The 13,987-nt window shown below is 37.7% G+C and overlaps 1 protein-coding gene across 1 annotated transcript in view; it reads right to left on the bottom strand.

Annotated features, from left to right (window-relative positions):
- The window catches only part of LOC118814403 (neutral alpha-glucosidase AB-like), a 32,420-nt gene that overhangs the window by 7,209 nt on the left and 11,224 nt on the right, over positions 1–13,987 (bottom strand). Inside the window, exons 7-22 of the mRNA XM_036579992.1 lie at positions 12,302–12,365; positions 11,168–11,252; positions 9,504–9,600; positions 9,179–9,359; positions 8,282–8,435; positions 6,800–7,035; positions 5,309–5,435; positions 5,120–5,199; positions 4,426–4,566; positions 2,982–3,078; positions 2,795–2,896; positions 1,986–2,229; positions 1,833–1,897; positions 1,660–1,736; positions 1,450–1,524; positions 157–270 (exon numbers count right to left, since the gene is read on the bottom strand). Coding sequence (XP_036435885.1) covers positions 157–270; positions 1,450–1,524; positions 1,660–1,736; positions 1,833–1,897; positions 1,986–2,229; positions 2,795–2,896; positions 2,982–3,078; positions 4,426–4,566; positions 5,120–5,199; positions 5,309–5,435; positions 6,800–7,035; positions 8,282–8,435; positions 9,179–9,359; positions 9,504–9,600; positions 11,168–11,252; positions 12,302–12,365 — 1,939 coding nt within the window. The remainder of the gene's footprint in view (positions 1–156; positions 271–1,449; positions 1,525–1,659; positions 1,737–1,832; positions 1,898–1,985; positions 2,230–2,794; positions 2,897–2,981; positions 3,079–4,425; positions 4,567–5,119; positions 5,200–5,308; positions 5,436–6,799; positions 7,036–8,281; positions 8,436–9,178; positions 9,360–9,503; positions 9,601–11,167; positions 11,253–12,301; positions 12,366–13,987) is intronic.

The following is a 13,987-nucleotide window of genomic DNA, read 5'->3' as shown; positions in this document are numbered from 1 at the left end:
AATGTCCATCTCTTAGCTAATGAGCTTGTGTATTCCTTAAAAGTGGTGAAACAATGTGTTTGACAAGTTTTGTCCACAAGCAGTGCTGTTAAGTGAAAGGAACAGCAAATCAGCTGAAACAACAGTGCTCTAAAGCACCTCTTGAAGTGAGTTTACCTGAGGGCTGAGGGCCACATAGAGGGTGTAGGGGTCAGTCTCCATACAGACAGAAGATCTTCTCACACGGTTCTTCCTGCTGATGATGGAGCCGCCTCGTTGGAACACTGGGATCTGTGGAAAGGAAGAAAGGCGAGGACGGACAGTTCAAACCAGGGTTTCAAACCCGTTCAGGGAATGAAAACAAAACCAGTACTTCAGAAGGAAAAACATGAAACTGGAGAAAAACCTTGACTTTCTACTTTGAAGTAGAAACGTTGACTTGAAAAATTACTGGTTAATAACATTTTGTTCATTCCGTGTCGCCTAACCTTAATTAGTTTATTATTTATATTTTACCTACAAACTCCAAAATGTCTTCATATTAACATCATGTCTCACATACTTTCATTCTGTGTATTGTTTTGCACATGCTGTAAACCATCTCAAGAGTTGATTGACTGCAGGAGGTAACTTTAAGTATATTATAATGGGTCCAGCTTTGACTATCATAACTATAATTCATGAATGGACCAAGATGAAACTGAGCTTACTATAGGCGTCTTCAACATAACATATGTTAAAGCATGTGTTAGATAGATTACTAGGCCTATTTGTTATTATAACATCGATAGATCTAAGCTATCATGACAACTTCTGGTAAATAGTAATAGTAAGTGAACATACTTATCAACAGAAACAAGACTGTCAGGTCTTAAAGCTTTCCAAAACTGCAATTTTATTATACTAAGCTTGCATACTTTCTATGTAAAAGGAACTGAATTAGGTGTGAGCGATATGGTAAAAATATCACGACACCACAAGACGTTTTCACGATTTATGGTTTATACAATATGCATCACAATAGTTAGTTTTTCTGAGATTTAGTAAGTTGAAACAGACAAAATAGAACCTGTACTGCAGCATGTAAAAATACAATAATAATAATGATAATATAAATAAACTAAAAATACTATTATTTTAGTCAATGTTTTACAAACTGCACTGCATTCAATCCAGCTCAACAAGAATAATTATTCTCTTGTTAAAATGAAACACGTAGTTAGTGTTCTTTAAATACGATATCCATGATATGCTCAGAAAAGCATATTGTAACATAATTTACCACAATAACTACTAAGTACTGTCATATTGTCCACACTTAAACTGAATTAACTGTTTTTAACTTTGTTTAGAAACACTATATTAATGTTTAAATGTGCGTAACAGAAATGCTGAAACTCTAGTTATACACAGACTGAGTGAATTTCTGAGCCCCGATTTAAACACACAAACAGTATAGTGTAATCTTACTGAGCTCATGGTGACTGGAATGTAGAGATTCTGAGCCCCCTTGTGTTTCTGGAATGTATGAACATCGTACCAAACCTGAAAGGACAAGACAGTATTGCTGTTAAAAACAGCTTGTGTACCATTACAGCAGTAATAAATGACATGCATGGTAAAAGTCGGGGGTCGGGGAGACGACTCAGGAAAGTAATGTTTTGTTAAGCTGTGTTGTACCTCTCCTTTCCCGGGTAAGTAGGCTGTGACCCCCTTTGCACCCTCATCAGTAACAGGGTGGACCAGAAGATCTTTACCTGTGAAATATAAGGAGAAACATCTTTAAGACAGTCTGAGGGAAAAGAAAATATATAACTTTTAGTTCTGTCATTTCATTGTTTATTTTCACTTACCAAGCAAGTACTCATCCTCAATGGCAAAAGTGGCTGGTTCTTTAGGATACTCCACCCACAGAGCCCTAAGTAGGGGTGAGAGAGAGACAGGTAAAAAGGTTCAAATAAGTTCACTATCACGTACAGCGTGTCTTAAATGTTAGGGGCACCCACCTCATGACTGGCTGGCCGGTGCGGTATGCGTTGTAGAAGAGCTGGTACCAGAGGGGTAGGAGAGCATATCTCTGGCGTATTGCCTCTCGGATAAGAGCAGTGTTGTCCGGGCCAAAGAGCCAGGGCTCACGCCGTGGAGTGTCCAAGTGGGCATGGGTTCGGAAAAAAGGCTGGTATGCACCTGCCTGGTACCAGCGCACCAGCAACTCAGTGCTAGGATGCTTAAAGAAACCTCCAACATCAGCTAAAAAATGAGGGAGTCAGAATAAATATAGGTTAATTACCTTATTTTTTATCTTATTAATTCAGTGAGAATTGCTGCCTAATCAACAATACAATGTATGACTGTTCTATACTGTAATGCCATCACTTTTACTCCAATATAAAGTAAAAGAAGGACCTGTAAAATAATGCAGTAACTACTACCTGAAATCTTCACTGTGCTTAATTAATAATAACTCCGCAAGATGTTTGACATTTTCATTAATAACACAATAAGCAACCTTGAAAAACAAAATATAACGAAAATAAAAGAGTCTGATTTTCAAACGATTTAACTATTTTTAACTATTTTCTATTACATTGACTTGCTAAGATTTGGGGATATGGAGACCTCTCTAGTGGAAATGTGTAATTTCAAGCAATGTGCAAAAGAACATTTTGTAACGTCAGTCGTGCTTTCCTTCTCCGAATGGATATAGTACATTTTAGTGAACAGTTGAATCAACTGAATCAATCGTCACACCCCTAGCAACTAGGTAACAAAAGTAAAGCGCAGGAGAACTATGAAACTAAACATCATTGTTTACCTCCACAGAAGGAGATGCCCACTAGTCCAAGGCTTAAACACATGGGGATGGAGATCTTTAGATGACCCCACTCAGCTGCATTATCTCCTGTCCATATTGCCCCTGTACACACAGAGAGACAGACAGCATAAGTAAGGAGAGGAGAATAACTTAAAAAAAAATAAACACTATGAGATGTCCAACTAACCATAGCGCTGAGATCCTGCGAAAAAGGCTCTGGAGAGTACAAATGGCCTTTCTATGCCGCCTGAGCGCTGGATCAGGCCTTCAAAAGTTGCTCTTTGCTGAAAGATGCAGAATAAAATCATAAACAGAAACACAGACTAAAATCCTGAAACTCTAACCTGATCCTACACTACAGACTGAGCACCATGTTGCTTTCACCTGCTCCTGTTTTCAGGGTTGGATGACGAGGCAGTCTAAAGTCCTATTCAGATTGGATTCGTTTTTCGGGGGGGGCATCTGTAAATAGTTTGCTTGCATCCGGACAGCAAAAAAATTACAAGACGACCAAGTTTCTAGTAGGTTGTACAAACCCAATTTCCAAAAAGGTTGAGACAGAATGTAAAATGCAAATAAATCTAGAAAGCAATGGTTTGGCAACTTTCTTTTACACATATTTAATTGAAAACAGCTCAGAAAAGAGTTAGGTGATATTTCACCCTATCAACTTTATTGATTTTTGTAAATATATGCTAATACCAAAGTTGTAACAGGGACAGTGTAAGACTGGGAAGTCTGTGGAATAATCACACCTGTTTTCTAACTGTACACACATAAAAAAGTGAATAGGTAACAGGTGATACTATGATGACTGGGTATGATAGAAGCATTCACAAAAGGCTTAGTTGCCACTTTGCAAAAACTGTTCAACAGTTTAAGAACATTTCTCATTGCACAAATGCAAGGAATGGATTTTACCTTCTACAGTCCATTACATTGTTAAAAGATTCAGAGAACCCAGAGAAATCTCTGTGTGAGGAGCAAGTCCGAGAACCAATATTGAATGCCTATGACCTTCGATCACTCAAAATAAAACCAAATGGGCTCGGAGAGAAAGAAAATAAAAGTGAGATCCTGCCGGCTCATTAAAGTGGCCGTAATTGAGCAGCATTTTCTTCAATAAATTGAATCATTTACTTGGGATATCTTGTTTGCTTGTAGTTTGATGATCTGAAACATTCAAGTATGACAAATATGCAAAAACAGAAGAAATTGGGTCTTATGGTACCCTACTGGACACAGAATATCCACAATATAGGGATGCATGATAATATCGGAATCATATCAGTATCGGCATATAATTGCTTAAAAATGATTAGATGGACTTGATTTCACCAGTATTTATTGCACTCAGGAAAAGCACAATGTGTGTGTGATGCTGGGCTACTATGCAAAAAGATCCACATTTTATTCACGCTAGCACACTTCGAGCACTTTCTATAGGTCACAAAATGAATAAATTATTTGCTCTTCAATGGACCAAACCGGCATTTTAAATTCTTGCATGAAAAATCAGATGCCTGATTAGCCAAAATCAAAACAATGAACGGTCTAATTACTGATCACGTTTGCCAGTTCAATCTTGCCTAACACACTAACCAACTGAATCAAACTGACTGCATTCTCACCACATAGAGGCCATAGATATTGTGCACGTCTCTGTGCTCCCAGCTGCCATGCAGAGCATCTTTATGCATGGTCACCTCGGGCCCATTGAACACCGATGGCTCGTTCATATCGTTCCATGTGTACAGGTTTTCCATGGAGCCCTACAAACAAGAACAGATCATGCTTTCTACACTGATATGATGAATATTTTGTGGTTTTCATCCAGCAAAAAATCAGGACTGATCTGAAATAGTTTAATGAAATCACATTTATACTTTTCTCCCCTTATCTCAAAGAGTGGATCAGCCCAGACATGTTTGGTGTCTGAAGTCTGCTTCTCTACTTCTGCACTGGAGATAATGTAGCAAAAAAATAAATAAATAAATAAGGGACGCTAATAGATCACCCATTAGTACTGTGAAAAACTGCATGTCTAAATTATCACACACAAGTCGTGAACAGCGGTAACAGTGGAAATGAACTCTGGGAGAAGCAGATCGCAAAATTTCATGATTTTTATTCATTTAGAGGGCTGGAAAATTGATCAAGTTTATTCAACAGTGTGACTGGTCCCCTTTAACAATTAATAAGTTCTGATTTCATGGTTTCTGTTTTACTGGCTTGAATTAGGCTTTGAATATGAAGAGCCAGAGTCAACATGAAAAGGCACATGGGGAAGACAGTGTAGCTGCACAATAAATTATAGCTTGTTACCTTATACTGGTCATAAGCAAATTGGCTGGCCCACCAGGCTCTCATCTCAGGGTTGGTGAAGTCAGGATAGCCAGAGTTTCCTTCAAGAGATGAGGAGAAGCTGGTATTAATAATCGTCTCAAGTGAAAAACCAGGACCATCTTTAAGCTATACTGCATACACTGCAACTAATTGATTGATCTAACCAACCTGGCCAGCACCAGCCCTCATAGTCTGCTCCATCTTTGGTCTTGACGTAAAAGTTTTTGGAGCGAATCTCATTGTGAATCTTGTATCCGCTGTCCACCTTGATGTGAGGATCCACAATGGCAACCATCTAAGGACAAATTGGAAAATATACAGCATGCAACCTCAAATTAACAAAAATTCTCAACAATATTATTACTGAGAATTCTGATGTAAAAGAGCACAAATTGCCTCTGTCATAAAACCTCCTATGTCAGACACACATGAAAAGTCAGGGAAGTAATTTTTTGTTGAGAAGGAAATGTGTTTTTAACTTTTAATACACAGCACTGTGTGTATAAAAATTAGAGAACACCCCTCTTTATTTTATTTACAGTCAAAAGTGCAATTAAGCAAGAGTTATTCACTTTTCAGCAACAGGGAAAAAAGCAGAAAACAAATATTAAACAGAAGATTAAACAGAAGCATCAGCAACTAAATCTATTAACAACTTATTCAGAATTTAGTGTGTCCACTCTTTGCTTTTATTAAAGCTTCCATTCTTTTCAGAAGACTTGCTTTCAGTTTTTCAAAGAAATCTGCAGGGACTTCCACACCTCCAGTTCAGTCTTAGAAGCTGGTTAAATTTTCTGCTTCTCATAATCAGCGTAACCCCAAACACATTTAATGATACTGAGGTCTGAGCTCTGGGTGGCCAGTCTATTGTTCTGAGAACACCAGCAGCGTCTTTGACTAACTGCAGATTTTCTTCTTCTTTGTCCGTTTACTTCTTCTTGACAGCTAAACATCCCTTCAGACTCATAGTATTGAGCTGTCTTCTCACAGCGGGAGGATGGACAGAAACACCAGTCTTGCATGGTTGTTGGAGTCCCATTTTCTCGATACCAGTTTCGGAAACTCCTGTTTTTTTACTTCTCTCTTCTTTTTATTTAACCATTTTCTTTTTTTTATGCTAGCATATTATATCTAACAGTTTTACAAATACCTATTAAAAAAATGTAACTTGTATTTAATGACCTTGTTGATTTGAAATGAAATAAATGAAGCGTGATCTCTGGTTATGCACAGTATTGTATGTAAATGTAAAGAAATTCTGTAATATAATGTCTGATATTCATTGTAATCCACTGGCTAATTTATCATGAAATGTTCACACTGTGTAAAAGGAAGCTAGTCAGCCATGAAGTTACAAGGTTTTGATATGACTGTGATGAAATATAAGATGCTTGTGTGTCCAAAACGGAACTCACTCCAGTCCTACCTTTTACATTTTCAATGTTTCACACACACACACACACACTTTCTAAGCCACTTATCCTCCTGGGTCGTGGGGGATACTGGAGCCTGACCCAGCGCTCATGGGGCAGAAGGCAGGAAACAGTCCGGATAGGTCACCGGTCCATCAGAGGGCAGTGCAAAACTCCATACAAATGAAAATAAATTGACACACACACACACACACACACACACACACACACACACACACAGAATCACCTTGCGTCTCTTGTCCATGAGCCCCTGCAGCATCTCTTTGGGCTGGGCAAACTTGTTAGGGTCCCAGGTGAAGTAACGTTTGCCATCAGTGTGCTCGATGTCCAGCCAGATGAAGTCATAGGGGATGTCATGCTCATCAAACCCCTCATCTACAGCCTTCACGTCCTCCTGATCATTGTAGTTCCAGCGGCACTGGTGGTACCCGAGCATGGACAGAGAAGGAAAGGCCTGAGTGCCTAGAACGGGAGAAGCATAAAACTAGTGAATTACCAACTATGTGTGGTTGGTATCACTGTACATGTGTACACAGGCTTGTGCATATAACTCTCAGCATGGTGTATTAGGTCTAAGAGAGGTACTTATTACTGACAGTCCACTGACACTGTGCTGGTGGAGGTGGTCAATTTAACAGGTTATTCACAAAGAACTTGCATGCAAATGAACACAGGTGCAACTTCATAATTAGCACATGACTAGCACAATGACCACATGCTGAGTTCACAAGCTTTTAGTAAAAAAAAACAAAAAAACAAAAAAAAACAAAAACATTTCCACCAGGTAGGAGGAAAAAAAAAACATTTTTATCCTTTTGTTTCAGGTTCAAACTGTGACACATTAGGTCACTGTAACGACTTGTTTTTTCAGGATTTTGACCTAGTAAGTCAGAATAATGCCAAAGTAAAATATGAGCCATTATATGGTCACTGTGCTAGTGTTGCAATTAAATTCAGTGCCTTTTGATACCTTTTAATTATGGCTTTTTTCAGCATCTTTTCAGAATTTAGTATTTAAGAGTAAAAAATAAGACATTTTATTAGTAGAATAAGACTTTATATGAGCTTGTTTTAGGATCAGTGAAAACCCTGATTAAGACCTTATCTGTGCAAGTGAGCACTTTTTCTGCCACGTTTCTCGTTCGTCTGACAGTCTAGTATAACTACCACCAACTCACTAGATTGTGGCACAGATCTCAGCTGCAGTCTGTGTTTAAACATATGTTGGACATTTTTTATATTTTAATGTGCATTTTTTATTGAATTGATATTTGCAATTTTGACATCCCTGTAAAAGCTTTAATCGGGCCTGAAATTTTGTTCTGTAACTGACGACAGACTGACAAAATTTTGTCCGAAACTGACTCGGACCAGCTCATCGTCACCCCAAGAGCTGGATGTAATGTGATTGGTTAAACTATAGTTTAGCGACAATAACAGCCATTATGAGATCACAGATAAATTAAATTACAAATAATCTAAAAAATGATATAATGAATAATAGCTGTCCAAAATTAAGATTAAATACCATTTTAACAGATTTATCTATTAACTAACACAGAGGGGAAATGCAGATTTAAAAGTGTTGAAAGTCGGGGGGCAGGCTGAGGAACTCAAACTAGGAATTCAAACCTGATGATCCCGTCACATAAATGACTGACAAATATTCCCCATGAGTACATGTGCCTGAGTTTGTTCATGTGTGTACCTGTCAGTGAGGCATATTGTGCAAAGACATCGTTGGGTTTTGGTCCGAGCATGACGAAAACATCAATGATGCCGCTCTCAGAGATCCAGCGCACATCTGTCTGTGGTGCTTCATTTGAGCCCTGAACAAAGTCCATCATCTTCCCAAAGACCGTCTTCAAGCACACACACACACACACACACACACACACACACACACACACACACACACACACACACACACACACACACACACACACACAGGAGAAAAGAGAGAGAGATGTTAGACAAATTGAGAGAGTCACCTCATATTCAGCACTCCCCCTGCTTTAGTTAATAAATAAATTTGTCTGAGAGTGGCCTAATATTCAGTCCAATACTCTCAGCCTACAACAACACTGAAGCAGAGTTTAACATAACAGCGTGAGCAAGGAGAATTAAAACAAGCTTTACATGCAGGTCATGCTGTAGACCAACTTACTATGTTCATGGTTCACTAAAAACATTTTCTAGCTTCCAACATTATCCAGCTTGGTGATTTCTTAAAGAAGGTAAGATTTTTTTTCACTTTACTGTTTGATGTGGATCTAGAGAATGCAGGTGTGGCCAGTTCGAAAGTATGGACAGACGACATGCTAAACAGATGAGCTAGCTTGGTAGCACAGTTGTGCTTGCTAGGTTAGCTTTTCCATGGTAAGTTTCTCTGACTCAAACAGTGGAACACAGTTTTGTAAAGCTGTGTGGGTGGGCCACAGTGCTTTTGTAAAGCTCTGATTGTTGTGATTTGTGAGGATGTTGCTTACATGTACATGTGACCCAGTCTACATCGAAAGAGGAAAATTTAGGCTCCCTGGGGCTTTAAACCAGTAACAAACAGTCCCAAGTGAGGTAAAGATAACAAACAGCCCTGGTGTCTCACCTTTCCTGCAGTGCTGGAGCTTATGTCCACCCAGGTCTCCGCTGCGTTGAGCCAGAAGATGCCCATAGTGCGCTGAGTATTATGTGATATGATGACTGGCACTGCACCATACAGGGCCATAAGGTTGTGCAACTCATACTGGAAAACGTCTAAATTATATAGACGATACGGGTCACCCCCACTGAGAGCACAAAAACAGCAAAGAGTTAAGGGTTTGCTTCTTTGTTTCCTACATTATTAAAGAAGAGTGAAGAGGCTACTGGTAATATTAGATCTACAGAAAATGGCCCTACTGATTTAAAATGTAAGAAGGTGAAACACTTACTCTGTGTTTTTGAGCTTAAGCGTGTCTGCATGTTCTGGAATGCCATATACATGGTCCACACCAGGAAAAGAGAAGTCTAAACTAATGGACGATGGTCCTGGAGGTGCAAGAGAAAGAAGAAGCAGCAGTGACACAGCTGAATTCAAAGGACAAAAATGAGAGTAATGAAGAAAAAAAAACAAAAAAACATACATTTATGGCTGTATCTGCTACATGTTTGTAGTGGTGCTAATGCATACTGCTGATTCATCACAGCTGATCTGTTTTTGCAGGCAAACACAAAGTTTCCGCATATCCGAAGGTTTTAGTGTGCCTGACTTCATTAATATGCAGTTTGCATAACAGAAACATTTGTTTTTAAAATAACAAATTTTATTATGGTATAAATTTACTTTTAAACAGGATGATCAATTTTACCAACCAGAAAAAGTCAGGTGGTGCAACTACAGATTAATCAGTGCGCTTGTTAAATTTTAGCACATGCTTTTTCAAAGTTTAACTCCTGAAAATGTGCATAAACTAGTCTTTATACTTGGACCTTTGTCTCTGAACTCAGGATTATGTATTTTTTCCTAACAAACAAACATTATTATAATAATAAAAATGCCATGGGGGTCGTATAATCTGACTTGGTAAAGTGAATCAGCTTTACCAAACCTCAAAAATGACTATTTTCAATATTTGTGAAAGGGTTACTGAACTTAGCATTGCACTATGGAGGTCTTCTTTATAATACACTACACTCTGCACTATTTATTTTATAAAAGTAAGCCGGAACAAGTTGCAAAATGCCATGATTTTAAAGCTTTTAAATATACAATCATGCAAAGCTATTTTATTTAGAAATGTATATAACCAAACTACCTTTTTTAATAGTTTCCATAATCTGCTTAGATGGAAATCTTGTTTTGATGCCATAAAATAAAGGCGGCATTGTACAATAACGTATGTCATGTATTATATTATTTTATAGGAAAATAGTACATAACAATGCATAATAATAATTGTGAATTGGCAAATCATGTCACTAAACAAACACCAATTATTTGGCAATGGCTGCACCACTGTTTGGGATTAGATTTCATGGGGATGCCATGCATATTTACTGGGCTTGAACATTTACACAAATAAAGACAGTCAGTTACAATCAGACCTCAGGAATTGCTAATGCAATCCAAGATTATGTGGTCACATGCGTCCCTGACCATCTCCAAAGGCAGTTTAACTGATCGGATCACAGTGTGTCTCTGAGACACACTGGACCTCAGTCACACCTGTATTTAGTGATGTCCACTTACGATTGGATCAATCTAGATGGATATTAATGCCAGGTGTGAACAAGGCCTCAGAACTTATTTTGGTTAATTTATTCACACATTTTCTGTGTTTCTTCATGGTAATTTCCCAAACTACTTGTCTTTTAGCTGCTAAAACTCCCCTTTTCCACCAGTGCTTCTAGGCCTTTTAGAGAAAGTTTATTTCTGCTGTCTACTTTCTAACATGCTCAAAACATGCTCTGTGCGGAACAGTTTGCGTTTAATATTAAATGGCAGTCAAACCTAGACCTGCTGTGCACGTTCAATTTTAGTGCATGCAAAGGTTTTGCAGACACCTCAGTAATTATGGTCCTTGAGTATTTGTTCTTGTGTGATTTTTGTGTTTACCATTGGGTTTTGAGTCACTGTGGGTTTTAAATGTCTCTTCCCACATGCCAGGCTTATCTTCTTCCTCTTTCACTGCCTGTTCATCCTAGTATGAACAAAAAGAGATAGATAAAGAGAGAGGAGAGAGAGAGAGAGAGAGAGAGAGAGAGAGAGAGTAGTATTGCCAAGTTTTATATATTTTATCTGTAACATATTTATACAATGTGTCGCAGTAATAAGGAACATATTTACGCAGGACTGTTTTGAAAACAAAGAAAAATTCAGTGATAACATGAATAAAGCACCTGCAATACATAAAGTCGTGTGCAAAAGTTGTAATACCCCAGTCAAATGACTCGTTTTGCTGACTGAAGTGAAAGTAAGTTAACATATCCTCTACAGAGAACACACTTAAATATGACAATTTTCTGCATTATTAGTGCACAACTTTTTATTTATAAGTTTAACATATTGGAATGTATATATCGCTGTTGTCGGAACAAAACCTCATATCTCCAAAATGATAACTTTACAGGAGAAGGAGAGAAAACATACTTTACTTTTAATGTAAGTCAATGGAACCAGACTTTTTTCCAAGTCATTTTGGGCTGTTTCTTTTGGTCCATTCATCATGAAATTTACGCATAATATAAAGGACAACAGGCATTTTCAAATTATGTCAAAAACTGAAAAAGGACAAAAATGGAGATACAAGGTTTTGTTCCCACAGCAATGATATACATCGACCGGCCAAGTACACCTTCCTTGTATCTACACTCTTTGTCCATTTTATCAGGTCCAATTACCATATAGGTACACTTTGTAGTTCTACAATTACAGATTGTAGTTCATTAATACCTGCTCTATGGGAGCCCTGACCATTGATAAACAGGGTGAAAGGGGGTTAACAAAGTACGCAGAGAAACAGATGGACTACAATCTGACTTAGAACTACAAAGTGCACCTATATGGTAAGTGGAGGTGATAAAATTGATAACGAGTGTGAATACAAGGAAGGTGTACTTAATCAAGTATATATATATGTATGTATAGAGAGAGAGAGAGAGACAGATATATTTAAATGTATATAAATTGTGAAAAAACTGACTGCATATCTATGAACAGACACATGATGGAAAAAAGCAATATACACACCTCATCTTCTGCCTGCTCTGCATTCTCTGATCCTCCGCCATCCTCTGTGTCAGCGTCATGTTTACTGAAACATATAAAGTTACCATTTTAAAATCATTTTCAAACTGAAAAGCAAAGCTTAACATAAACCAGCTAATGTGGAAAAACCCCTTCAGCTACAACATAAAGTTGTGCAAAGTGTTTCAGAAACTCTAACACTAACATTTACAGTTTTTAGAATTAGCAGCAACCATGTTTTGTTGTAACTTTTCTATTTAACACTGACATGCTTATCACATGTGCCATACATAATTTATTATGTGAAATGCAAAACTCCACTGATATTGTACACTGCAGGAGTAAATAGTAAAGGAATACTCCTGTATTTCTGTAGCATAAAGTCTATAACCCCAGGCAATAATTTGGACCAATCTCCTTTACTTACGCAATTGCCCATCAGCATCATTTTTTTTCTGTTCTCTGCGTACATGGAATTTCATCGAAATTATTGTCCATTCAATACAGATTTAGCAGATAAAGACTGAACTGAAAAATAATGGAGTACTGCTTGATGAAGGTACATTCATAATGCATATAAGAGTTCTTATATTAACTGCTTTTGTAATGTACACTATGGAATTCATATATAAAAAACAATGCATTGTCATGCAACGCTTGAATTTTTTTCTAGTCTTTATAGTTTGATATAAGCATATTCCCTAAGCTTAAATATTATTTCTTATTAGTTTGCTACGAGGAATAGGGCTCTGTTCTGGAATAAAAACCAATAAGATAATTTATTGTTTGTTATTAAGCCATGAATACTAATGTCTATACAAAGCAATTTAAATACCTTTAATAATACCCTTTTAATCTACAAGTAAGTCTGTCACAATCATGAAATTTTAGTTATAAGTTAACAACTGTGGAAAATACTTGTGGTCAGCTTAAACGACTGTGATCTTTCACTGTACCTATCCTGAACAAAAGCACTATGCTGCAATGTGACTTACATGCTTGGATATGATTGCATTAGTTGGTGAAGCAATGCTTAACACAATGACTGTGAAGATCTACACTATATGTTCAAAAGTATCCAGACACCCCATTTTAAGGTGCACCCATTGCTAAGGTGTTGAATTGCACACACAGAGCTTGTATGATCCCCACTAAAAAACACTGCCAATAGAATGGGATGCTCTGGGTCAGCCACACTAATATCAAGCATCGACTAAAGGGGAATAAAGCCCCCCAGCATTGGGCTGTGGAGCAGTGAAGCTCCAAGCAATACCTGTGGGATGAGCTGGAGTGGCGCTTGTGATCCAGAACTAATCATCCAGCATCAGCACCCGAACTCACTAATGCTCTTGTAGCTGAATGCAATCAAATCCTCACAGCAGACACTGCAGAAACAGTTACTACTGGGGGAAAAACCCTTGATTTCAGAACAAATGATGGATGAATAGGTGTCTACAAACTTTTGGATATATAGTGTATCTACTCTGTTAAGGGTGTAGAGTATGGGAAAGTACCTCAAATCGTACCTTCTGGCTGTTTATTTTTTTTGTACAAAGCTCAGTTCTAAAGAAGTTTGGATGGTATGTGAAATTCAAACAAAAACAGAAACACCACTTTCCATTTTGTCATGTATTAAAAAGACAAGACAAGTAAAATATATTTACTGCTTTACCAACTTCATTGTTTTTT

The sequence above is a fragment of the Colossoma macropomum genome, unplaced genomic scaffold (genome assembly GCF_904425465.1).
Source record: "Colossoma macropomum unplaced genomic scaffold, Colossoma_macropomum, whole genome shotgun sequence".
Lineage (NCBI taxonomy): Eukaryota > Metazoa > Chordata > Actinopteri > Characiformes > Serrasalmidae > Colossoma > Colossoma macropomum.
This window is presented reverse-complemented; position numbering and strand designations above follow the sequence as displayed.